The 24,982-nt window shown below is 49.5% G+C and overlaps 2 protein-coding genes across 2 annotated transcripts; both read left to right on the top strand.

Annotated features, from left to right (window-relative positions):
* Positions 1-841: 841 nt before the first annotated feature.
* Positions 842-10,666, top strand: LOC136111459 (olfactory receptor 52K1-like). Its single transcript, XM_071803621.1, is given in 9 exon segments — positions 842-959; positions 1,782-1,830; positions 2,313-2,469; positions 2,471-2,606; positions 2,609-2,713; positions 2,716-2,993; positions 9,682-9,740; positions 9,993-10,011; positions 10,604-10,666. Coding segments are annotated over 9 exon segments (984 nt in total).
* A 1,778-nt stretch (positions 10,667-12,444) lies between these two features.
* LOC136100056 (olfactory receptor 51H1-like) lies at positions 12,445-13,395 on the top strand. Its single transcript, XM_065834806.1, has one exon. It carries the CDS (start codon positions 12,445-12,447, stop codon positions 13,393-13,395), a length of 951 nt encoding a protein of 316 aa, XP_065690878.1.
* Positions 13,396-24,982: the final 11,587 nt, after the last annotated feature.

Here is a 24,982-nt window from a genome sequence, read left to right as displayed (position 1 = left end):
TGGAAACAAGCAGATGTTCCCTCCATCCTCTCTGTCAGAGGTAACTGATCCACCAATCCCATATACTGTTCTGGGTGGTGGTACCTGTACCTCATGGTGTATAATAAAGCTATCCAGATTATTAAATAATGCTGTTCAACAGGTGTCAGACTCAGTTTTGCATCACACCTGGAGGAGCTACTCCTTCATCCCCATAGCTCCGACCAGCCTTGCATGGACCTCTCACTTCTACCACCAACCCCAAGAATGACCGTGGTTGCAGCCTACATACAAACGCCACGTTCAAAAGATATTGTGTGATTTTTAGCTATTTTTGAGCTGTACCTGCAACAGCAGGGATGGGAGCAGCACTTTCAGGCCTGTTGGCATTTTCTTTGTGCTCTATTGGCATGAAAAGCGGGTAGAGTCCTATTTTGCACAATTAAGTAATTCAATAACTTGTAAAGTGACAAGTTTTGCTCATTGCAGTAGTCAAAATCCAGAATATTTTCTAGAAATAGGGGACATCACCAGACACCTTGAGCTAGCTTGCTGTAGCCCATTAGATTTGTTGCAAACTTATTGCAATTTATTGTTGAAGAGTGAAACAGATTAAAATACCCTCAGAGAATGAGATGCTCGAGACTGAACAAAGCACAACATGGGTTGAAATCTTTGATTGCTGGCAGACTGGCAAAGCTTCCCTGACTTTGTCAGGAGTGAATAGATCCTGGTACTTGAAGCTGAGATTTTAACTCTTTCCTCACTCATTTTTGTCAACTCTGCTGCTAAGCAATAACCATTAAATTTACCAGGTTGTGTGCGTTTTGTGTCATTCTTAGACAATGTAAATCTACCAGCCATGCAGTCTGAGCTCGTGAAAAACACACGGACAACTCCTTGTGCAACCGCGTGCCGATCTGATGCACTGAAAGCCACCAGCACTCCTGTCGTGAAACAAAGATCCCTTGAATTTGGAGGTTTGGGAGAGACAGAGTAATCATCCAGTCCATGCTCCTTCCCCAGCCCAAAGTAATCTCTAATAGACTCATGCACAATCTGATCTCCCATTGCAGAAATTCTATACTTTCCCCAAATCATCCATTCCAGAGCATTTTTCTAGTGTCAAGCCTATATCAGTGGAGCTCATGACTTTTGTCCTTTCCCTAGGGAAGAAGAACAAATTATTACCTTCCTGGCAGTGTTTGCCATCCTCTTCAGGTCTGTGCAAGCAAGGGTAGGGTTAGGGTTAGGGTTAGGATTAGGGTTAGGGTTAGGGTTAGGGTTAGGGTTAGGGGTTAGGGTTAGGGTTAGGGTTAGGGTTAGGGTTAGGGTTAGGGTTAGGGTTAGGGTTAGGGTTAGGGTTAGCGTTAGCTAGGATCAGGGAATTGCAGGTCTTCACAGGTGACTGGGTTGGCAGATGTTACTACTCTGTGTCTACACCTTGTTTAAAGTTGATTCAACCAAGGAATGGCTTGCAGACCAATAATTAGCATTGTTGTAATGAACCCATACAAGGAAGCAAACTGAGGTTACAGGTACATGACTGGCAGTTCTCTATGACAATATTCACTTAATGTGGGATATCTGTAATAGGAGTAATGAAGTAACTTATTAACTCAGTAAGAGATGCAGTCCACTTAGGTTGGCATATCTGCATAGTAGCTTTTCTGAATAGATTGTTCTATATTTTGCCTCAATTTGGCTAAAATTTGAACTTGGCTCAGAGCTTGGAACTGCCTAAAAATACAGACATAACACCAGATGAAATTAAATTAAATTTAAAACAAAAATCTCCCCAGCTCACCTGGATGGTTTGGATGTGACCCTGGCTGTATCTACATCACCTTCAAATACTGTTTCTCTCTCACACAATGAAGAAATTCCTCATCCTGCCAAAAGGACCTGCGTGGAAATATTTATATGGCTTAACAAACCTGATCGGCCTAATCAGCTGCTGCTGGGACTTCAGAGACTGTAATCAGCACAGAGGAGAAACTGCTGCCTGGGAATAGCCAGGAATAGCAACGGTGTGTATGTCTGTCTCAGCATCAAGCAGGGACAAACAGATCTTGGTTCCACAAAGGGGGAAGATTTTCCCTCTGGGTGGGCAAATACCTCTCTGACATGACCTAGTGTCATGACTGAGTCCTTGGGGCTTAATCATGCTGCCATAAAACTCTCTTTGGATTTGGATCCAGTGTCATAGAATCTAGGATGGAAAGGACTTTAAAGATCGAGTCCAACCGTTAGCCTAACACTGTTCAGTCGACCTCTAAACCTTGTCCCTAAGAATCTCATCTACTTGGTGATGCCCTGATGATCATGACCAAAATGCTGAGTAGCTTCTGGTTCAATGCCCAAGAGATCACCTTCAGTACTTGCCTTGTGCAGATGTTTTTTCTTCACAGTTTCTCAGTCACAGAGTTGCTGGAGCTGCTGGCCATGGCTTTCAACAGGTATGTTGCCATCTGTAACCTCCTGAGCTACAAGCTCCATTCTGACCATCTCCCTGGTAGTCAAGAATGGGCTGCTGGCTCTAACCAGGCCAGCTGGGCTGATGTTGCCTCTGCCTTTCCTCCTCCATCACCTGCTGTACTGCTGCTCCCACATCATCTCCCACTGATACTGAAAACAATGGCAGTGGTGGAGCTGGCCGGTGCCAGCACCAGGTTCAGTAGCATCACCGTCCTTCTCTTCGTTGTGGGGTTGGATCTGCTGTCCATCAGGCTCTCCCCTGGATCCTGAGGACCGTGTTGAGCCTGGCATCCAAGGAGGAGAGACTAAAGGTGTTTGGGACCTGCCTCTCCCACATCTGCATCATCCTGGTCTTCTGCACCCCTGTTGTTCTCTCATCAGGAATCCACAGGTTTGGTTGCCACATTGCCTCTCACAAACACATCTTGATCGCTGGTTTCTACCTCCTGTTCCCTCCCACGGTGAACCCCACTGCGTATGGTGTCAAAACCAAGCAGATCCATGAATGGGTGCTCGTTGCATTTTCTCTCAAAAGGGTATAAATTCTTGCACATCCCATCAGCAGCAGCATGTACGCATTTCCATACAACTGCACATGCAAACTGCAGCACGTGATGGGCCACAAAAATTAACCCTGGACACATTTAGTCTGCAACATGTATGTGACCCACTTTAAATGACTCTGATCTCTTCTCATGGATCTTTCCAAGTTAATGACTTGAGAATCATGAGAGGACGGTATATATGTGCTGGAAATGGTAAAGTTTTAGCTGATCACTGCCTGCAGCAAGCAGTGAAACCTACATGGCAGACCAAGGATGGTGCTAAATCCAGAGGTCATCCTATGTAGAACTGGAACATTTTCAGAATATTCAGCCTTGACATCACTGTGCTGATAGTGAACTGGTGGTAAATAACTTTCTTGTTTGAGCTCCACAGGCTGCACTTCTTTTTTTGTGTGCTAAGGAAAAGAGCTGATTGCCCACAGGTCTTCTCCAAAGAGCTATTGATCCTGCTGGACCGTTTAACTAAAGTGGGTTGGGGAAAGAGGGGCCAAACCATAGAATCATGGAACAGTTGAGTTGGAAGGGACCTTTAAGGGCCATCTAGCCAAGCTTGTGTTGACAGGCAGTTGGGAGAGGAGCAAGGTTCAAGGTGCTGACCCTTGCTGCTGGGACACAGTTGGGTGGTGAATGATGCCCACTCCTTGAGCACATGGCCAAAAACCCACCAGCAGCCCCACAGAGTCACAGAATGGTTGGCGTTGGAAGGGCCCTCTGGAGATCCCCCAGTCCAACCCCTGCTCACACAGGGTCACAGAGCAGATCACACAGGGTCACAGAGCAGATCACACAGGATCCCAGGGCTTTGAATGGCTCAGAGAAGGAGACTCCACACCCACTCTGGGCAGCCTGGGCCAGGCTCTGGCACCTCCCAGCACACAGGGTTCTGCTCATGTTCAGATGGAGCCTCCTGTGTTTCAGTCTGTGCCCGTTGCCCCTCACCCTGGCGCTGGGCACCACTGAACAGAGTCTGCTCCATCCTCTGACACCCACCCTGAGCTATTGATCATTGATCACATCCCTCTCAGCTTCTCTTCTCCAGCTCAGTAGCCCCAGCTCTCTCAGTCTCTCCTCATAAGAAAGATGCTCCATCATCTTCGTGTCCCTCCACTGGAATCTCTCAATAATTCCTTGCCTTTCTTAAACTGTGGAGTCCAGAACCAGACCCAGTGCTGCAGACGGGGCCTCACCACAGCGAGTAGATGGGAAGGAACCTCCCTCCCTCGACCTGATGATCACACTTTTCCTAATGCACTCCAGGTGCCATTTGCCTTCTTGGCCACACGAACACATTGCTGGCTCATGGTCAACCTGTTGTCAACCAGAACGCCGCAATGCTGCTTTCCAGCAGGTCAACCTGTAGTGTACAATCTCACCTGTACTGGTGCCTCTTGGCTGGACACGCCATGCCTGGTGATCCATCTGCACGGAGTGGGTTGCTCGCGTTGCCCAATGTGAGCTCTGAGGGTGGTCTCAGTAAGCGTGAAGTTAAACCTGCTGCATGGACCTCATCCCCCCTCCACAGCCTCCTTCCTCTACCCCTGTATGCACTGGGAGACCAGAGGACCAGCTCCCAGGGTCATGGGGAGGAGCCCAAACACCTGTGAACGCTCATTTTTTAGCTGTCTTTTCAATTATGATTGTCCTCATATGGCTTAGATGTGATTTCTGTTGCCTGAGTTCACAGAATCACAGAATATGTCATTTATTGGTGTGCTTGGCTGCTGCAGATCTGATTCATAGATCAGTGCTGCAAATACAGCACAAAAAAATAATGAAAGCCATAATCTTTCTACTGAATTAATGTATCCACTTTCTTTATTTTCCTGAAGCCTTAGAGCAAGAAATATGTTTTGCTGCATAGCTGGCACATTTATAAAAATGGACTACTACAAAAGGAGATTCCTGTTCACAGTGTTTAATGAATTTATGTGACACAAGAAGTAAGTCGGCCTGTTTTACCAGTGTATCTGTAGCTGTTACATCCCTGACCCAGCTTTTGCAATTGTGACACAGCAGGTATTAAATCTCCCCGTCCAGCCAGCTTGTGTTTCATGTGGTGGCTCATGTCCCACATTGCCATGAGGGTCACAGGGTCTTGTGGGGTCTCTGTTTGCTCCCCCCAGTCTGTCCTAAGCAGTTCTTCTATTGATCTAGGGAAGGATGAAAATTGGGTTGTTATGAAGCTTTTTATTAAACCGGTATACCTGGAGTAGTAAGATGAGGGATTATGGGAAAACTTCTCAATACTGAGTGACTAAGTGACAAACTAGACAGAAGAATTCAGTATAGATTCATTAAAACTGGGGTACTATGGCAAAACACAGCCCTATTTTTGCATGCATGGTCTTGTGCTGTGAACTGTCCACTCCCACTCAGACATCTGGGAGTTATGACTGATGACACCTTGAAAACACCAGAGTGGTACCCATCACTTAGAATCACAGAATAGTTTGGGTTGAAGGCCCTTCAAATGTCCCCCAGTGCCCCCCCTGCCATGACTGGGACATCTTCACCAGCTCAGGGTGCTCAGAGCCCCGTCCAGCCTGGCCTGGGATGTCTCCAGGGATGGTTCAGCCACCACCTCTCTGCCCAACCTGGGCCAGGCTCTCACCACCCTCAGGGCAACAATTTCTTCCTCATGTCTGGCCTGAATCTCCCTCCTTTAGTTTAACCCATCACCCCTTGTCCTGTCACAACAGGCCCTGCTCAAAAGTCTGTCCCCATCTTTCTTATGGGCCCCTTTTAAGTCTGGAAAGACCGCACTAAGGTCTCCCCGGAGCTTCTCTTCTCCAGCTGAACACCCCAGCTCTCTCACCTGTCCCCAGCAGAGCTGCTCCAGCCTCGGGTCATTCCTGGGGCTCCTCTGGCCCCTCTGCAGCAGATTCCTCTTCTCTCCTTGTTATCACCTCAGGGTTCACTCAATCCCCTCAGCAATGTGATAACTGGCACAGATCAGGGTCAGGACACTCTTTCTGGATCACAATATCACAGTATGTTTGGGATTAGAAGGGACCTCAAAAGACCATCTAGTCCAATCCCCCCGGAGCAGGAACACCCAGCTGAGGTTCCACAGGAAGGTGTCCAGGCGGGTTTGAATGTCTGCAAAGAAGGAGACTCCACAACCTCCCTGGGCAGCCTGGGCCAGGCTCTGACACCCTCACTGAGAAGAAGCTTTTTCTCAAATTCGAGTGGAACCTCTTGTGTTCCAGCTTGATCCCATTGCCCCTTGTCCTACCATTGTTTGCCACCGAGAAGAGCCTGGCTCTATCCTTGTGGCACTCATCCTTTATATATTTATAAACATCAATGAGGTCACCCCTCAGTCTCCTCTTCTCCAAACTAAGGAGACCCAGCTCCCTCAGCCTTTCTTCATAAGGGAGGTGCTCCACTCCCTTCAGCATCTTTGTTGCCCTATGCTGGACTCTCTCCAGCAGTTCCCTGTCCTTCTTCTCACTCATTTCCAGAGCTCCAGGCAAGTGATTGAATCACCGTCCCTGGAGGGGTTTAAAAGACCTACAGATGAGGTTCTTAGGAACATGGTTTAGTGCCAGAGTTAGGTTATGGTTGGACTCCACCACTGCCCTGGGCAGCCTGTTCCAATGCCCCACAGCCCTTTGGGGAAGAAATTGTTCCCCAGATCCAACCTGAGCCTCCCCTGGTGCAACTTGAGACGGTTTCCTCTCATCCTAAATCTCCCCTGTCTGGCTCAACTTTTGTGCATGATGGGTCTGTTACTGACCCAGCTGCAAACATCTGTATCTGGCACAGGGACCTCCCTCCTGGCCACCCCTGTAGCCCCGTCCACCATCAAAACCTTTCCACCTACACCCAGCAAATACTTTCAGCTGCTATTTACAAATATTGTTTTGCTTTGTGCTGTGTGGGTAATGACTTAATTTGTTGCTAATTGGGGAAATGAAGCTCTTAATCAGATTTGTGCTAGATATGTCTCCTTCCACAAAGTGGTATTAATCTACTCGTTCAGAAAGTAAGCAGTGAATAAATGAAAGAAAAAGAAGACAGGGTGAAAAAGTTTATAGTAGGTAAAGTGTTTTATTTTGTGTGTCTGTGTCACTGCCTTTCTGGGACACACTGCAAGGACAGGAACAAGTCCCAGCTGAACATTAACTCCTGAAGGGCTCTGACCACATCCATAAACCCATCAACCTGTAGAGCTCATGTGGCCTTTTATTACAGTACTAGTACTTGTTGCACAAAGTGTATTTACTTGACAATTTGCAGTCATAAATTGTTGTTATTTGTATTGTGACAGTGACTGAGAGCCTGCCGAGGGCGAAGAGAGCAGGCTGCATAGTCAAAGAAGAGGAGCATGTTCCTCACCCCCAAAGCTACCAATCTAAGTCCAGAAGAGCCAAGAGCTGGGTGCAGCTCAACAGGCAGTTTTGTCATTGGAAATCTTAATTAAAGTCAGGATCCTCCTCTGTGTCTGCTTGGTCCTCACCTCATAGATGATGGGGTTGAGCACAGTGGGCACCAGGATGTAGATGTTCCTCCTGGTGAACCAGTGCTCCTCTTCTCCTCTTGTCAGTGAGGACGCCCCAGGCACCCCTCACTCCTCCACACCTCTCCACCCAAGCACTTGTCTGCATCGCACCCTGCCCCACGCAGAGCATCCTCCACCTTGGTCCCCCTGGTGTCCCAACCAAGCTGTGTCTGTGGCCCAGGCTAGGGACAGACCTCCAGAGAAGTGCTCTGCACGTGACCAATGCACAGACCACACTAAAGGGCTGGAGGTGTTGTAGATAATTTTCAAAAATAAAAATCCACGTCCCAGTTTTTTGCAGTTTTGCCTCTTTGCCATCTTTTAAATATCCAGCCCATGATGTGCAGGCACCTTCCCTCCTGAGACAATGAGGAGGCGAACACCAGGCCCACCATGGTCATCCCTCAAGTGGTTAAAAGTGGCTTGTACTGCAGGAGGTTGTGGTTTGCTCCTGAGGGCCATCAGCAGCAACACAGACATCTCCACGAGCAACAGCGAGTGATGAGGGAGATCTGAGGGAAGCAAGCACTGCAACTGATTTCCTGTACTTACACCAGAATATGTACAATGTGCACAATACATCCTGAAGACAGGCAGTTAGAACGATGGACAACATGGCCAAGAAATAGTATATGGGCTTTGTGCCTCCTGCATAGACTCATGGAATCACAGAATCACCAGATGGTTTGGGTTGAAAGACCTTCCCAGCTCCCCAGTGCCCCCCCTGCCATGACAGGGACATCTTCACCAGCTCAGGTTGCTCAGAGCCCCGTCCAGCCTGGCCTGGGTTGTCTCCAGGGATGGTTCATCTACTACCATTCTGGGCAGCCAGTTCAGTGTTTTACCACCCTCATTGTAAAAAACTTCTTTAATATGAGATGTGGAGACGTTTCCAAGGCTCACAGTGAAACAGAGAGAGCAGAGATGTGGAATTTCCAAGCCTTGGAAACCTGTCGGGGGAAAAATGCAGCCCTGAAGCTCACGTTATTGAACGCTGACACGAGCTCCATGCCAGTTTGCCTGAGCTCCTAAACCTTGAAGTGAAGAATGGTGTTTATCAAATATGCTACTATAATCAGCAATAAAGATTTAGGGGCAAGGATAAAGCACAGAGAAACATCAGTATATCCTGCTTCGAACACTGGTGACAACCAATGGTAGGACAAGGGGTAATGGGTTCAAACTGGAACACAGGAGGTTCCACTTGAATTTGAGAAGAAACTTGTTGGGGGTGAGGGTGTCAGAGCCTGGCCCAGGCTGCCCAGGGGGTTGTGGAGTCTCCTTCTCTGCAGACATTCAAACCCGCCTGGACCCCTTCCTGTGGAACCTCAGCTGGGTGTTCCTGCTCCATGGGGGGATTGCACTGGATGAGCTTTCCAGGGCCCTTCAACCCCTGGCATTCTGGGATCCTGTGAACTCTGGGTCAGGCTCAGCCCCACCTCACTGCAACCATCAGAAATATTTGCACTGAGTCCAGCAGGAAGGGAAAAGGAACTGTACTTCGAATACCCGGTGTGACCCTTGAGCAACCCGCGCCGTTACCACTTGCGATAGTATTCGCAGACTTGTACCCCATCATGCTGGGTGTTGAACTGTTGCCACAGCTGCAAACATCTGCACTCCTGAAGGTCTCCTGGTAGGGTCTATCACAGACACAGACACGTGGTGGTCAGTGGTTTGTCCCATTGCAATCAAACATTGTCTTAGCAGAGCAGAAGTCCCAGGAAAGGGTGAGGACTGTAAATTCAGGTTCCAGGGGACTTGGAAGGTAAGGGTGAAAAATTACCTTGCCAAGTCCACGGTGAACATGTTCCTGCTTAGTCTAAATTCCATAGTTTTTGTGTTCTTCTTCTATTTTGTCAATTTGGACGTCTCCCATCCCTGTGCTCTCAGCCAGGGCACACAGTATGTTATGGCAACAACAGGAAAATTTCACACTTTTTTTTAATTACAGCCAATGTCCCAAAGCTGCCTTCACTCCCGATTTTCACATTCTGCCATTTGTTTCAGAGAAGAAAGGAAAACCTCCTCATACACAGTCCCATGGTGCTCACGTCCCCTGAAGAGCAAAGAAATCAGCTGTGATGCGCTGGATGAGACCCATGGGGTTTGCTCTGATGGGTTAAACGTGATTTCCCCGCCTGGTGCCCACAGCATCGTTTGCAGCCACGGCTGCTGCTGGTCCCCAGCCTGTGTCCTGTGCTGTCACCTGGGTGAGTACTGGGGGGGTTGCTGGGATGTTTTTCTTCTGCAAGGACAATTTGTTTGAGGGCTTGCATCGAAACAAGAATTTACAGAAGTCTGTGGCAGAACCAGCAAACCAACATATTAGAAAATTGTTACAAGCAAATGGCTTTACTGAATATTACCTTTGATCTCATATATGCAGATGGGAGCTTGATACGAAAAGTCACCCCAGAAACTGACCTTGGTCCATAATTAAAAATTTCCCTCTTTCTCTCAAGTACTACACGGATAGGACATGTAAGTTTATTTCTACGATGACTTTACTCCCCACAGGAGCAAACGGGGACCTTCAGCTCCGTGGCTTTAGGTTCTTCACACCCCCAGTTGCCTATTTGGCCACCCCAGTTCTCCCTCTCCCACACTGCTCAGTCCTGTTTCAGAGAGGTTTTTTCCCCCATCCCAGGGGAGTTCATCTCTAATATTTGTCCCTACATGACTCTGTCCCCTATTAAGGGAAGTGAGGGTTTAGTGGCGACTGAGGACCAGCACCATGGGCTGGAGCAGGAGAGCAGCGCCGGGGAGAGCTGAAGGCACCCCCCTATCCCACCGCCGTCTTCCAGGTCTGACCCTTTGGCCATCTGAAATCTTAATTTTTAAAAATTTATCTGGTTTATTTTTTTCTGATAGCAGATGAGGTCTCGGAGGGTGTGTGCGTGCGTGTGCAGACAAACTCTGGACGACCCTCTAGAATCACAGAAGGGTTTGGGTTGAAGGGACCTTCAAAGCCCATCTAGTCCAACTCCCTGCCTTGAGCAGGGACATCTTCACCCCCATCAGGTTGCTCGATCGGTTTGTGTTCCTCTGTTATGCAAAACGTCTTCATTTCCAGAGACACACGCTGATCGGCCTGGCAAGGGGTGAGGATGAGCTGCTGTCCATCTGGCTCGTTTGAGCAGCACTGAATTTAACGGCGTTTGCAGAGGAGCCTCTTTGGAATATTTCTCTGGAAGTCTCCCCAGCCCCTCGTTGTGCAGCACCGCAGCTGATCCCCTCCGCTGCATGCCCAGGAAGGCAGGGTGCTCAAACAGAGACCCGCTGTTTGCTGCTGGGTGTTCTGATGGCCTCAGGCAGACGGAACATCACTCTCTGTCTCATTTGAGCCCCTGAATTTCTTCCTTTCCATTTAATGTTTTTGGCAGCTGTAAAGCACAAATCCATTTTCTTTCCATCAGGATTAGTTTGCTTAATTGACCTACAGGTTTAGCTGATAAAGCTCCCTAAAATGTTATACATTTTGCCATGCTTAAACAAAAAGGGATTAAATCAATACAGAGTCACACATAATGGGACTGCTTCTCACCTCAAAGTGAGATGTTATCTCTCGTGGTCTGACCGCATTCAATTCAACTCAAACACTGACCTTTCTCTGCCTTCATCTCTCCCCACTCCATCCCCCCTTCCCGCTCCTGCCCGGGTTCTTCAGCCTTGCAGGGACCAGCATGGCCAGGGCTGATGGTCCCGGTGCTGTGGGCACCAGCCATCCCCATCATCCCCATCCCAGAGCTGACGTCCAGGTCTCCATCCCTCCTCTCCCCCTTCTCCAGGCAGGAGCACCCTGGCCACAGGGTCTTGTCCTGCCCATGCTGCTGAGCAGCTTTCAGGCACCCCACAAAGGTCTGAGCACCAAGTCTCCCGTGAATCTGTAGGAGACAATTATTTTGCAATAAAATAAGCTCAGGCAGGATCTCTCAGCAAAGCAATTTTTTAATAACAATACTGCAACACCGGGTGTTCTACCTAAGGGTAGGCACACATAATAGGGCGAAAAGCCCCTGCGCATACCCCCCCAAATCCCGGCTGCAATTCCCCTCCCCTGTTCCCCATTGGTTGGGTACTTCAGGGTTTACAGACTACCCCGACGCCTGCCTCAGTTTACATACCATACCCTTCCCCTTATCAATCTATTTAAAATATGGATTCCTGGTACTTTGGCTGCCCTTCTGCCTAAATTAACTTGTAAATACAAGTATCAGTATGCATACAGGTATCAGTATATATTCGGGAAAGAGACTGTGTTTTACATTAAGGATTCATAGTCCGATGTCTCTCGGTCCTTACCCCTGCTGGGCTCAGGCACCAGGTCCTCAGCTATGTAAAAACAACCGTTCTTTGTTAAGCGTTCCTTACATATTTATAGAATAATAGAATCACAGAATGTTTGGGTTGGAGGGACCTCCCCCAGCTCCCCCAGTGCCCCCCCTGCCATGACAGGGACATCTTCACCAGCTCAGGGTGCTCAGAGCCCCGTCCAGCCTGGCCTGGGATGTCTCCAGGGATGGTTCAGCCACCACCTCTCTGCCCAACCTGGGCCAGGCTCTCACCACCCTCAGGGCAACAATTTCTGCATCATGTCCAGCCTGAATCTCCCTCCTTTAGTTTAAACCATCACCCCTTGTCCCATCACAATGGGACAGACTAAGTGGTGCACTGCTCTTTCCTCATTTTCTGCTGCTGTGCACAGCCAGACAGTGACCCCAGGGCTGGTCCACTGTGGCTTTTCCTCGGTGGATGTGATGGATAAGTCTGGAGGCAGCTGCACATGGTGTTTCTTGGCTCTCAGGAGCCCATCCTCCCAACACCATTGTAGCAGGGGGGTGTGGGAGTTCTCATACCACGGGTTTTATTCCAGTGAACTACTGTTTCCAGATCCCTGGACCACCAGCGAGTGAGATGTCACCTTCCAATGGGACCGGGTCCGGTCCCCTGACCTTCATCCTCACCAGCATTCCCGGTCTGCCGATGAGCAGCTCCTGGATGGCGCTGCCTCTCTGCTGCCTGTACCTCCTCATGCTCCTGGGGAACTGCACCTTGCTCTGGATGATAAAGACAGACCACAGCCTGCATACGCCAATGTACTATTTCCTCTCCATACTGGCCATGGCAGACCTGGGCTTGTCTCTCTCCACCCTGCCCACCATGCTGGCCATTTTCTGGTTTGAGTCCACCTCCCTCCGTTTTGAGGCGTGCGTTGTGCAGATGTACTTCATCCACTGCTTCTCTGCCATCGAGTCTGGGGTCCTGGTGGCCATGGCTTTTGACCGCTTCATTGCTATCTGCTACCCTTTGCGCTATGCCTCTGTCCTGACCGGCTCCCTGATAACGAAGGCAGCGGGAGTGATCTTCACACGGGGCATCGTTGTGGTGCTACCCGTTGCCATCCTTATGAAGAAGATGCCTTTCTGCGGGTCCCGTGTGCTGTCTCACTCCTTCTGTCTGCACCAGGACATGCTGAGGCTGGTTTGTGGGGATGTCAGGGTCAACAGCTTGTACGGGCTGACCGCGGTGATACTCACCAAGGGCCTGGACTCCCTGACCATCCTCCTGTCTTACATGATGATCATCAGAGCTGTCTTGAACATTGTCACTCCAGAAACACGAGCCAAAGCCTTTAGCACGTGCATCGCTCATCTCTCTGCAGTCCTGATCTTCTACATCCCGCTCATTGGCTTGTCCATCACTCACCGGTTTGGGAAGCACCTGCCCCCCCTCACTCACACGCTCCTGGCCGATGCCTATCTCCTGGTGCCGCCTGTCCTGAACCCGCTCGTGTACAGCTGGAAAACCAAACAGATCCGCAGGCGGATCCTTATCCTGCTCTGTCGAAGAGGGACCCAGGTCTAGTCCTGGGGCAGTGATACCCCAAAGACAGTCTCCTCCTTCCTTTCCTCTCCAGACTGTTGCTCATGGGCAAGATCATCTCCAAGAGAAAGTCACTTGTGCCAGAGGAAACCTGTCACCTCTTCTGCAATACAGCTCTTTTCCTTTCCATGGAGGGATGGATCAATGGCCTCAAGTTGCACCAGGGGAGGTTGAGGTTGGATGTGGGAACAATTTCTTCCCCAAAGGGCTGTGGGGCATTGGAACAGGCTGCCCAGGGCAGTGCTGGAGTCACCATCCCTGGAGGGCTGGACAGACGGACAGGAGGTTCTCAGGACAGGCGCAGTGCTGGGGTGGGGAATGGTTGGACTCCATGATCTTGAGGGGTTTTTCCCAACCAAAATGACTCTGTGATTCTGTCACGGCAATTCACATTATTCCACCTCCCATTTTGGGATGGCCCAGAGCAGACCTTCATCAAGGGACTCGCTGCTAATGACAGTTTTTATCTCTGAAGAAATACAAACAGTGTTCCCAGGCTCGTGCTTTTAATTACAATATGGTCTATGATATGAAACTGTCACTTCCCAGGGCTGTGTGATCATAGGAGACTCGTCAGCTTTCATTATACAAATAATGTGATTCTTCAGAGGTATGAAGGACAAAGAAGTACTAATGGCCTATGGACTGCAACCTAAGGACACAAAATAAGAAACCTGAGTCCCATCTCATTGCAGGGTCTGCAAGGACAGAGTATGATTTTTATTGTTTCATGATATCATCTGTTTTGCCTATGACCCTTTTCAGAATGCCATGAACATCTCTCCCCACCTCCGAGGTTATGATCCAAACAAGGGCAGGCTCGTCTGGAACGGAGCTGTAGGGTGCAATGGGGGTGCCATGCAACCCAAATGCATCCTGTGACACGGGGTGCTGTTTGTGTATTGACACATTTCCTTAGGGATGCACGTGATGTATAAGTGACACACATGATGTATAAGTGACACACCACACCCGGGCTGACTGAGCTGTCCCTTTCAGAGCATCAACCTGTCCTTAGAGGAACCTCCACCCCATCCCAAGGCAATCTACCTCCTGATTAACCACCCTTGTTATTGCATAGAATAACCCCCCTGCAAGCCAAATCCCTGTGGCTTCATCATGTCTGCAGGGTCAGACCAAACCATTTTGCCTCTTGCAAAATGAGCTACAAGGTCAGGACCAGGACTGGAGCTTGGGATGCCCTGCACATCTCTCCGCAGGTCCCAGCAAACTGTGGGTGCTGCTGCAGGGATGCGCTGGAGAGCTTTGGTAGTGAGGAAAAATGGGTGTTTCTCTTTAGTTTATTTATTTGTTTCCCACCTACCCCTTACAGCTCCAAAAGCTGCTTTGGTAAATGTAGTGAGAGCTTCTCCCAGCTCTCCTGGGTGCTGCTGTGGAGAATCCAAATGGCAAGGATCGGTGTCGTGAAAGGGTGTTAGGTGCCTTATCTATCTATCTCTCTATCTATCTCTCTATCTATCTATCTATCTAATTATTATTATTATTATTGTTGTTATTATTATTATTATTATTTTATATTTTTATTTTGGAAAGCAGGGGTTTTCATCACAGGAAGGAAATGCTCCGTCTCTTCCACGATCTCTCAGGTAGTGTCACTGGGAGGTGCTGAGCAGTAAAGCCAGCAAGAACACATGGGTGCTGCTGTGCATCTGCAAAGCGCCCCGTCAGTCGGGTGCTGGGACAGGACTGGTGCCTGCAGGAGGAAAGATGTTCCCCATGCAAAAATACAGGTGGATGCGAGGCAAATTTGAGGGTTTAACATCCAGATTCTGCGCCTTGTGGCTGGGAAGCAGCCAGGAGTCTCTGCTGTATTTTTGCAAGTCTGTAAAGCAGATGTGTGAAGACAGGCAATTTGTGCACGTCTGCTTGTGCCTGCTGGAGCTGTCAAGCCGCTCCAACCTGCCAACAAGAGGTCAGAATCTGGGGACGCAACCACGGAGACCTGGGCAGTGTCGCGCTGTGCAATAACCACAGGCATGTTCTTGTGTGAGCACGGGAAGGAGCCGTTTATCTCCCACTTGAACGTTCTGATAAATCCAGTAAATCAGACTGGGTCAGCCGTGGGGAAGAGCAGATGTTGCTGTAAATCAGCTTGTGGGCAGCAGAGAGCAGCTCCCAGTACGGAGCAGTTCTCTGTGGGGTTCATGCAGCTGATGGATGTCTACGGAGCAGTTCACTGGAGGTCCATGCAGCTGATGGATGTCTACGGAGCAGTTTGCTGGAGGTCCATGCAGCTGATGGATGTCTACGGAGCAGTTCACTGGAGGTCCATGCAGCTGATGGGTGTCTACGGAGCAGTTCACTGGAGGTCCATGCAGCTGATGGGTGTCTACGGAGCAGTTCACTGGAGGTCCATGCAGCTGATGGATGTCTACGGAGCAGTTCTCTGAAGGTCCATGCAGCTGATGGATGTCTACGGAGCAGTTCACTGAAGGTCCATGCAGGTGATGGATGTCTATGGAGCAGTTCTCTGAAGGTCCATGCAGCTGATGGATGTCTATGGAGCAGTTCTCTGGAGGTCCATGCAGCTGATGGGTGTCTACGGAGCAGTTCGCTGGAGGTCCATGCAGCTGATGGATGTCTATGGAGCAGTTCACTGGAGGTCCATGCAGCTGATGGATGTCTACGGAGCAGTTCGCTGGAGGTCCATGCAGCTGATGGATGTCTATGGAGCAGTTCTCTGGAGGTCCATGCAGCTGATGGGTGTCTACGGAGCAGTTCGCTGGAGGTCCATGCAGCTGATGGATGTCTATGGAGCAGTTCACTGGAGGTCCATGCAGCTGATGGATGTCTACGGAGCAGTTCGCTGGAGGTCCATGCAGCTGATGGATGTCTACGGAGCAGTTCTCTGGAGGTCCATGCAGCTGATGGATGTCTACGGAGCAGTTCACTGGAGGTCCATGCAGCTGATGGATGTCTACGGAGCAGTTCTCTGGAGGTCCATGCAGCTGATGGATGTCTATGGAGCAGTTCACTGGAGATCCATGCAGCTGATGGGTGTCTACGGAGCAGTTCGCTGGAGGTCCATGCAGCTGATGGATGTCTATGGAGCAGTTCTCTGGAGGTCCATGCAGCTGATGGGTGTCTACGGAGCAGTTCACTGGAGGTCTGTGCAGCTGATGGATGTCTACGGAGCAGTTCACTGGAGGTCCATGCAGCTGATGGATGTCTATGGAGCAGTTCTCTGGAGGTCCATGCAGCTGATGGATGTCTATGGAGCAGTTCACTGGAGGTCCATGCAGCTGATGGATGTCTACAGAGCAGTTCTCTGGAGGTCCATGCAGCTGATGGATGTCTACAGAGCAGTTCTCTGGAGGTCTGTGCAGCTGATGGATGTCTATGGAGCAGTTCACTGGAGGTCCATGCAGCTGATGGATGTCTACAGAGCAGTTCTCTGGAGGTCCATGCAGCTGATGGATGTCTACGGAGCAGTTCACTGGAGGTCCATGCAGCTGATGGATGTCTACGGAGCAGTTCTCTGGAGGTCCATGCAGCTGATGGATGTCTATGGAGCAGTTCGCTGGAGGTCCATGCAGCTGATGGATGTCTATGGAGCAGTTCACTGGAGGTCCATGCAGCTGATGGATGTCTACAGAGCAGTTCTCTGGAGGTCCATGCAACTGATGGATGTCTACGGAGCAGTTCACTGGAGGTCCATGCAACTGATGGATGTCTACGGAGCAGTTCACTGGAGGTCCATGCAGCTGATGGATGTCTACGGAGCAGTTCACTGGAGGTCCATGCAGCTGATGGATGTCTATGGAGCAGTTCACTGGAGGTCCGTGCAGCTGATGGATGTCTACAGAGCAGTTCTCTGGAGGTCCATGCAGCTGATGGATGTCGGCTGCTGACAAAGCTGGTGGCGGTTTGGAACCAATTGCCTCCCAGGCGAGGTCTGCAACTGGGTTAAACACCGAGCACTTCGTCCATTTCAGCTGAGCAGTGCAGGTTGACACAGTGGCTCTGAGTCACCCGGCCCAACCAGCCCAAGCATCCCTTTCCAGGGACAGACGTGACATGACAAGTTGTCCATCTGGTGCTGATGGGGCTTCCCAGTGCTCCTGGAGGTGGCCATTCACTTGAGAACAGAGCGTGGCCCAGAAAGGTCTGTGGGATGACGAGTAATGAAATCCATAGTTATGCTGGTTTGTATTTACCCTAAAAACATCTCACTGAGTAAAGTAGCCAGGAACCTTGATAGGACACGGGGTGATGGTTTTAAACTAAAGGAGGAAGTTGCCCAGAAGCCCTGCACACAAATACCTGAATGGAGCCACATCTGGGCTTCACCACCTCTTGATCCTGACTGCATCCTGCTCTGGGGTCCTCAGCACAGGACACACATGGAGCTGCTGGAGAGGGGCCAGAGGAGCCCCAGGAATGACCCGAGGCTGGAACAGCTCTGCTGGGGACAGGTGAGAGAGCTGGGGGCTTCAGCTGGAGAAGAGAAGCTCCGGGAGACCTTAGTGCGGCCTTTCCGGACATAAAAGGGGCCCATGAGAAAGATGGGGACAGACTTTTGAGCAGGGCCTGTTGTGACAGGACAAGAGGTGATGGGTTAAACTAAAGGAGGGAGATTCAGGCTGGACATGAGGAAGAAATTGTTGCCCTGAGGGTGGTGAGGGCCTGACCCAGGTTGGGCAGAGAGGTGGTGGCTGAACCATCCCTGGAGACATCCCAGGCCAGGCTGGACGGGGCTCTGAGCACCCTGAGCTGGTGAAGATGTCCCTGTCATGGCAGGGGTGGCACTGGGGAGCTGGGAAGGTCCCTCCACCCCAAACCATCTGTGGTTCTGTGATTCTTGCTGCCTTGATTTACATTTGCAATATGAAATGTGCTGCCTTGAGGTTCGCCTGCATTTGCCAAACCTGCAACTCCCCCTAAACCTGGCTGTTCTCCAGCTGTCTCTGAGTCACGGTGATTTGCTGCCTTCATTTAATAATTGACAGGACCACACATCTGCCTAATGTTTGCTGTTTGCTTTGCTATGTTTGACTTTCCATCCGCGGTGCCAAGAGCGATAATGTACATACCACTTTTTCTACAAGTGCTTTCCACCTGTCAGTCCCTCTCCCTTATCTGCATTTGCTCAGTACTGTACCTACACACCACATTTGACATCACAAAATTCCCTTTTGCCAGAAAACAGTGTAATTTTTCAACTTCAGCACCTTCACGGATTGGTGAGTACAGTAGTTCTGGTGGTGCCACACGAGGATGTGAAAATAAAGGATGTCCAGACTCTACCTCGCTTCATATTCTGGTCAAGAATTGTGTTTTGTACCAATCTCACATTTTAGTCTTGTGTGCAGCTTTCCTACTGAAATAGCTAACCATGCGCAGCCCTGGCAACCGATTCACTTGGGTTTGTGTTAACGGATTTCAAAGGGTTTTTCTTCAAAACAATAAAATAAAAAGGAAGAGGACTCGCGACAGCACAGCTTTCTTACTGGTAAAACTTCATCTACTCTGGAAGGCATAAAAAATAGGCTATAATGTGGATATTAGGACCAATTTCTTCCCCAAAGGGCTGTGGGGCATTGGAACAGGCTGCCCAGGGCAGTGCTGGAGTCACCATCCCTGGAGGGCTGGACAGACAGACAGGAGGTTCCCAGGACATGGGGCGGGGACGGGGGTGGGTTGTGGATGGACTCCATGATCCTGAGGGGCTTTTCCAACCAAAATGACTCTGTGATTCTATCATGGCAGTTCACATTATTCCACCTCCCATTTTGGGATGGCCCAGAGCAGACCTTCATCAAGGGACTTGCTGCTAACGACAGTTTTTGTCTCTGAAGAAATACAAACAGTGTTCCCAGGCTCGTGCTTTTAATTACAATATCCCTATATTGGTCTACGATATGGAACTGTCACTTCCCAGGGCTTTGTGATCATAGGAGACTCGTCAGCTTTCATTATACAAATAATGAAAGGGGGCGGGGGACCGGTTGGACTTGATCTTGAGGGTCTTTTCCAATCAAAATGATTCTATGATTCTATTCTATGATTCTAAGTTAGAGCAGTCTATAGACAAGCTCTGAAACTGGGTCAGATCTGGGATGCTCTGATGCATACCACTGACGTATTTTTTTCTTATTATTATCTTTAGTAGCAACCATCCAACTCCACTGCTTACGCATCTTGGAATTTCGCTGTTATGAGGTCTTGTTATGTTCCAGGGAACATTGTAGTAAATCAACATGAATGGGACGGTCCTGGGAAGGGTTACGTGTTCATTGGGAAAGTTTGTTTTCTCTCTGGAGTTAGACACGGACTAATGTTCTGACCTAGTTTAAGACCACAAAATCCTCTGTTTACACCTCCATATCCATATGTTTGCACATTGCTGGATGGAGCAGCTCGGTAAACAGATTTCATGTAAACAGATTTCAGACGTTAACCTCAACCTTGAGAATGAAGTGTAATAGATCATGGTTGAGGCCAGAATGAGTTGGATGTTTTAAGTACACAAAGCGGGACACCATAAAAGGGCACACAGCTTTCCAAAGTGCCGACGAAGAACTCCAAAAATCCAGCTTCTGGATTTCTCTACATTCAACTCTGCATCCAGTGTCCCAGATTTGGGGCTACGTGTGGGCCTGGGGTCCAAGCTCCCACGGCAGTCAGAGGTGGTGAGTCAGTGCAGACCATGGAGCTGTGGAGCACGTCTGCTCTAAGGTGACCTGAGATGCTCTGCAGGTTCAAACAAGGAAACTTCAAACTAAATCCTACTCCCAAACCCACATCCCAGGTAACAAACACTTCATCCTAAAATTCACCTGGTAGATATGACCCATTGGAGATGCTTATAGCTCACATATGAATAAACCCTCAGCTTTTGCCCCACAAGCGACTTCAAGAAGGTCAGGGTGGGTTATGCTGGGTGGGTTTCAGGGTTTGCAGAATAATCCTAATCTACAGTTGGGTTGGAAAATGATGCAGTGTGGCTGCTGAGCCTGACCTTGTTGGATCACATGGGGACTTGGCCAGCCCACGCCTGGGAGATGCTGCCCACTGCCACCAGAGGATCCCTCTCCCATGTCCTTCCTCCTGCTCCTCCTCCTCTCAGCACCTTGTCTAAGCATGGTGAGTCTTGTGGCTCTTGGCCACACCGTTGTGTCTCTTCTTGCAGAGCGGGGGAGTTTATCCAGCCCCATTTAGAAACTCACTAACCCACTTCAGTGTGAGGGATGGACCAGATGACCTCTTCAAGTCCCTTTTGACCAAATTGTCCCTGATTTCTACGATTAGCACAAAATGGACAGCATAATACTGTCACATCATGGCTTTGATGGTCCTTTGGGCACTTGTCTAGGTGTTCACCTCTGTTTCTCTTGCAAGGTCCTGCACTATGGACCCTGGGATATGGTGTCCAAAAACTATTTCCCAGTAACAGCATCTTTAATCGTCAGACATCCACCCTGATGGGTGGCAGTGACAATTCTGTCCAGCCTCTGTGCTCTGATCTCCTGAGACTCACCAGAAGCTCTACATCCTCTGTATTGCAAAAGTGAAGTTTCCATGCGTCCAGGTATATTTTGCGTTTTGTGCAAACCCTCGCAGATCCAGTCCCACCTTTTCTGACACTGCCGGCCACGCTGAACTTGATTTGGTCTAATCCCATGGAAATTGTCCACCGCGCTCTCCATATCTCCTTTAGTGAGGTTGGCTGTGCATCCCTGTCGCAGTGCTCTTCAGTGAATTAATCGCACTAATGACCTCGGAGAAAGACCTCATTCCTCCTGGCCATTTAAATGGAGAAAGTAGGAGTGATGACTTTATCCAGAGACACCTGCATTGTCCTCTCATGCTCTGACTTTGTTAAATACTCTTTTAAAAACCTGAGGGCAGAGAAGATGGGGTCTATAGCTGTAAAGACCAAGAACCTGTGGGACCTGAGTACCGCACCCTGTGGGTGGCCCTACAGTCCTTGTGGTGTGTCATCTCCTGACCCCTCTGGTGATGCTGAACATCAAAGGACCTGAGACCTGCACCTCTCCCATCAATCTTGCCCAGTTTCCCCCTTCCCCGTCTCCTGCAGGGACTCGTGCACAGGCTGGAGAGACATCGGTGAGCCCATGGGCACCAAACAGCCCTGCAGGTCTGCAAACCAGGCTGCCCATCAGCCACTCCTCACAAAACCGCTTCCCAAAGAAACCGCAAGGTTACGAATGCAAATCCTAATGGAATTTTCCCCTGCAATCCTTGGGAATACATCTCTGCTTCCACTGGTGTTTCTCCTTCCACTGGTATTTTCTGTTGCCTCTGCTTCCACCTCATCTCTCTGAGAAACCATTTCAGATATACAAAGGGCCTGTGAAACCAACAAACAAAAAAATTGTATATACAGGAGCAGCAACGAGATTTTGACTCCATCAGAGTTGCTCGTATGTCAGTTATGAAGTCCTCTTGATTCTTTCCCCAATCCCTTTTGAAAGCAGAGTCATCTGATAACATTTTCTCAATTGCCAGATTGAATTTCGACCGGTTTGATGATGTCACAGTGATTTATTTTTAAGAAGTAATTGCAGATTAGCAATGTACCGTTGTTACTCTCTCCCTCACGGTCCTACTCTCATTTCCTTGCCGCTGTTACTGAGATGCCCGCAACGATACCTTCTTAAAATCCTGATGTTATAGCAGACAGATAAAGGTGAATGGACACATTTGGCCTTATCAGAATGGAATTACCTCAACCTACAGCGTACAAAATATGTCCATGAGATCAAAACTCCAAGTTTTTTCAGTCTTTTCAAAATGATATTCTGGATTTTCAGTCTCTTTCAACCCTGCAAAATGGAATGAAGACATGTGTGAAATTCCTGTGGCACAAGTGCACCGTGATCCAGCCACCTTGATCCAGATGGGGCCAGGCAACCTAGAAACCATTGGGTTTAATTAATTAGCTCCACTCTTCTTTTTCCTTCTAAGAAGAACCCTCCTGCAGACCAGACCGCGGGTGTTTTCACCCCCAGCAAGCATCTGCATCCATTTGACCCTGTTTTAGGCACTCAGTGAAGTGCCTAAAAATGAAGTGTGCTTTCCACACACACTCTTTTTTCGGTTAATTTTGCAGAACAGTGGTCTCTACAGCTAATGCCCTCTACTTCAGCCAACCATTCCCAGCAGAGCTGTGCTGTGGGTGGTGAGCAGACGAGGTAGAAACCCAACTTGTTAAGAAGTCCCTGAGGAACGATGCTTGTCCAAGAGTTGCGTCATGCACCATAAGGTTCCAGAGCAAGCACCACTCTCATTGAAAGCGCACACCGGCAGCGAGATTCACAGCGTTACCTTGACATTCCTTCCCAATTTAAACCAGATTTATTGCATCCCAGCTGCTATTTACAGACTTCAGACAACGTCACCGTGCCGGTGGAGGTTTGGGGCACACTGTACATGATGCTGCTTTGAGTCCACATTTTAGCGGATTATATGCAGGTCGTGTCGACCTACATTCACCTCTCGGTTGCCTCTGAATCACCTCTATCTACCAGCTTTGCTTAATATGGGAAAATGAGATACAGGGCTTTGCAATGTTTGCAGATTTCTCTGGGATTGTTTGATTTTCCACCCCGCACACTGAAAGCAGAGAGGCCAATGCCTTTGTGACAGGACTCCCTGTCCTTGCTGCATTTTCTGAATCCCCCCCATTGTATTGTATGCACCAAGTCAGGCATTAAATATGTCAATATTTATCCATACAAGAGCTCATTCATTTCTGCAGGACGGAGCGCCGGAGACCAAGTATCTCCTGTGTGTCACCCATGGCAGCGCAGGAAATTGGTTGACACCACTTCACCCAGGGTTTTTGTGACGATTTCAATTAAAGGCACAATTTTTCTGCTGAAACAGTCCAGATGGATCAGCCTCTGAATGCAAGGCTTAAAAAACAAGCCGTCCACACAGGTTTAGCTGCCGTGGTCGCTGTAGAAGATGATGCTGGAGTGCATTGTCTGCCCCTGTGGTTTCTACCAAGCTCTGAGTTGAGGTCACCCTGTTGTTCATGGGGTGGTGAAGGTAAAGTGGACCAGCTTGAGGATGGATAATATAGCTGGAGGCTGTGGTGCTCTGGCAGAAGCCAACTTCTATTATTATAGTAACCACTGAATAAGGGTTTTCACTTGAGCAGCAAGGCGATGAAAAATAAAATACAGAAACACAGCTGTTATAACAGAACCTGGGGGAGTTGGGAAGGTTTTACCCACGTCTACAACGTGGTGTTTTCCAGGCAGGGCACTCAGCACTGGAGCAGTTTTCTGCAGTTTTGGAAGTTGCCCAGAAGCCCTGCACACAAATACCTGAGCGGAGCCACATCTGGGCTTCACCACCTCTTGATCCTGACTGCATCCTGCTCTGGGTCCTCAGCACAGGACACACATGGAGCTGCTGGAGAGGGGCCAGGGGAGCCCCAGGAATGACCCGAGGCTGGAACAGCTCTGCTGGGGACAGGTGAGAGAGCTGGGGTGTTCAGCTGGAGAAGAGAAGCTCTGGGGAGACCTTAGTGCGTCCTTTCCAGGCTGAAAAGGGGCCCATGAGAAAGATGGGGACAGACTTTTGAGCAGGGCCTGTTGTGACAGGACAAGGGGTGATGGATTAAACTAAAGGAGGGAGATTCAGGCCGGACATGAGGGAGAAATTGTTGCCCTGAGGGTGGTGAGAGCCTGGCCCAGGTTGGGCAGAGAGGTGGTGGCTGAACCATCCCTGGAGACATCCCAGGCCAGGCTGGACGGGGCTCTGAGCACCCTGAGCTGGTGAAGATGTCCCTGTCATGGCAGGGGGGGCACTGGGGGAGCTGGGAAGGTCCCTCCAACCCAAACCATCCTGTGATTCTATGATTCGCAGTTCAGTCTACAAAGTGTCTTGCAGCCAGCTCAGACACCCCAAACAGAGTGCAGGAGATGCGCTGTTGACACCAGGCACAGCAGCAAAGCTGTGGGCACAAGGGAGGGATCTCCTGTCCCCTTTCAGCACCACTTGAACTTCCAGGGTTTAAGTGGTGACATTTGCAGAGGCCGGTGCAGATGTGATGTCTGCAGCAAAACCTGTTTCCATGTCCTAACCCTGATCCAGGAGACTCGCTGATCCTCCCCTCCATGCACAGGTACAGCTGCCCCTGACCTGAGTTCTGTCCCATATCAGTCCTTCATATACTTAGTGCAACTCCAAACTGGAGCCTCACCAAGGCCTCCCTTCTCCATCCTTCCCCAGGACCTAGAGAAGTGGTTCATTGGTGGACTTTGTAGTTTTAGGTTAATGGTAGGACTTGATGATCTTAAGGGTCTTTTACAACCTAAATAATTCTATGATTCTATCTTCCCTTCACTTCCCACCACAAGACAAAGCCTAGTCCCATGGCACGCCTCTCCAGCATCCACCAACACCTTTCAGGTCAGGATTGTAGTCCCAAGCCCACCAGTTCCACCATCTTCAGCCACAACCCTCAACACGCACACGGGAACAGTGGGGACCAGCAATGACTGCCACCTGCAAGGGGCTGCTGGATCGTGGGTGTCTGACCCATCACACCTCCCGTGGTGCTGGTTCTACA

The sequence above is a fragment of the Patagioenas fasciata genome, chromosome 1, assembly GCF_037038585.1.
Source record: "Patagioenas fasciata isolate bPatFas1 chromosome 1, bPatFas1.hap1, whole genome shotgun sequence".
NCBI classification, from domain to species: Eukaryota; Metazoa; Chordata; class Aves; order Columbiformes; family Columbidae; genus Patagioenas; species Patagioenas fasciata.
The sequence above is the reverse complement of the archived record's forward strand: the minus strand, read 5'-3'. Positions and strand labels throughout refer to the sequence as shown.

Coding starts and splice junctions, on each gene's coding strand:
- LOC136100056 (XM_065834806.1), top strand. CDS start 12,445: ATGTCACCTTCCAATGGGACCGGGTCCGGTCCCCTGACCTTCATCCTC.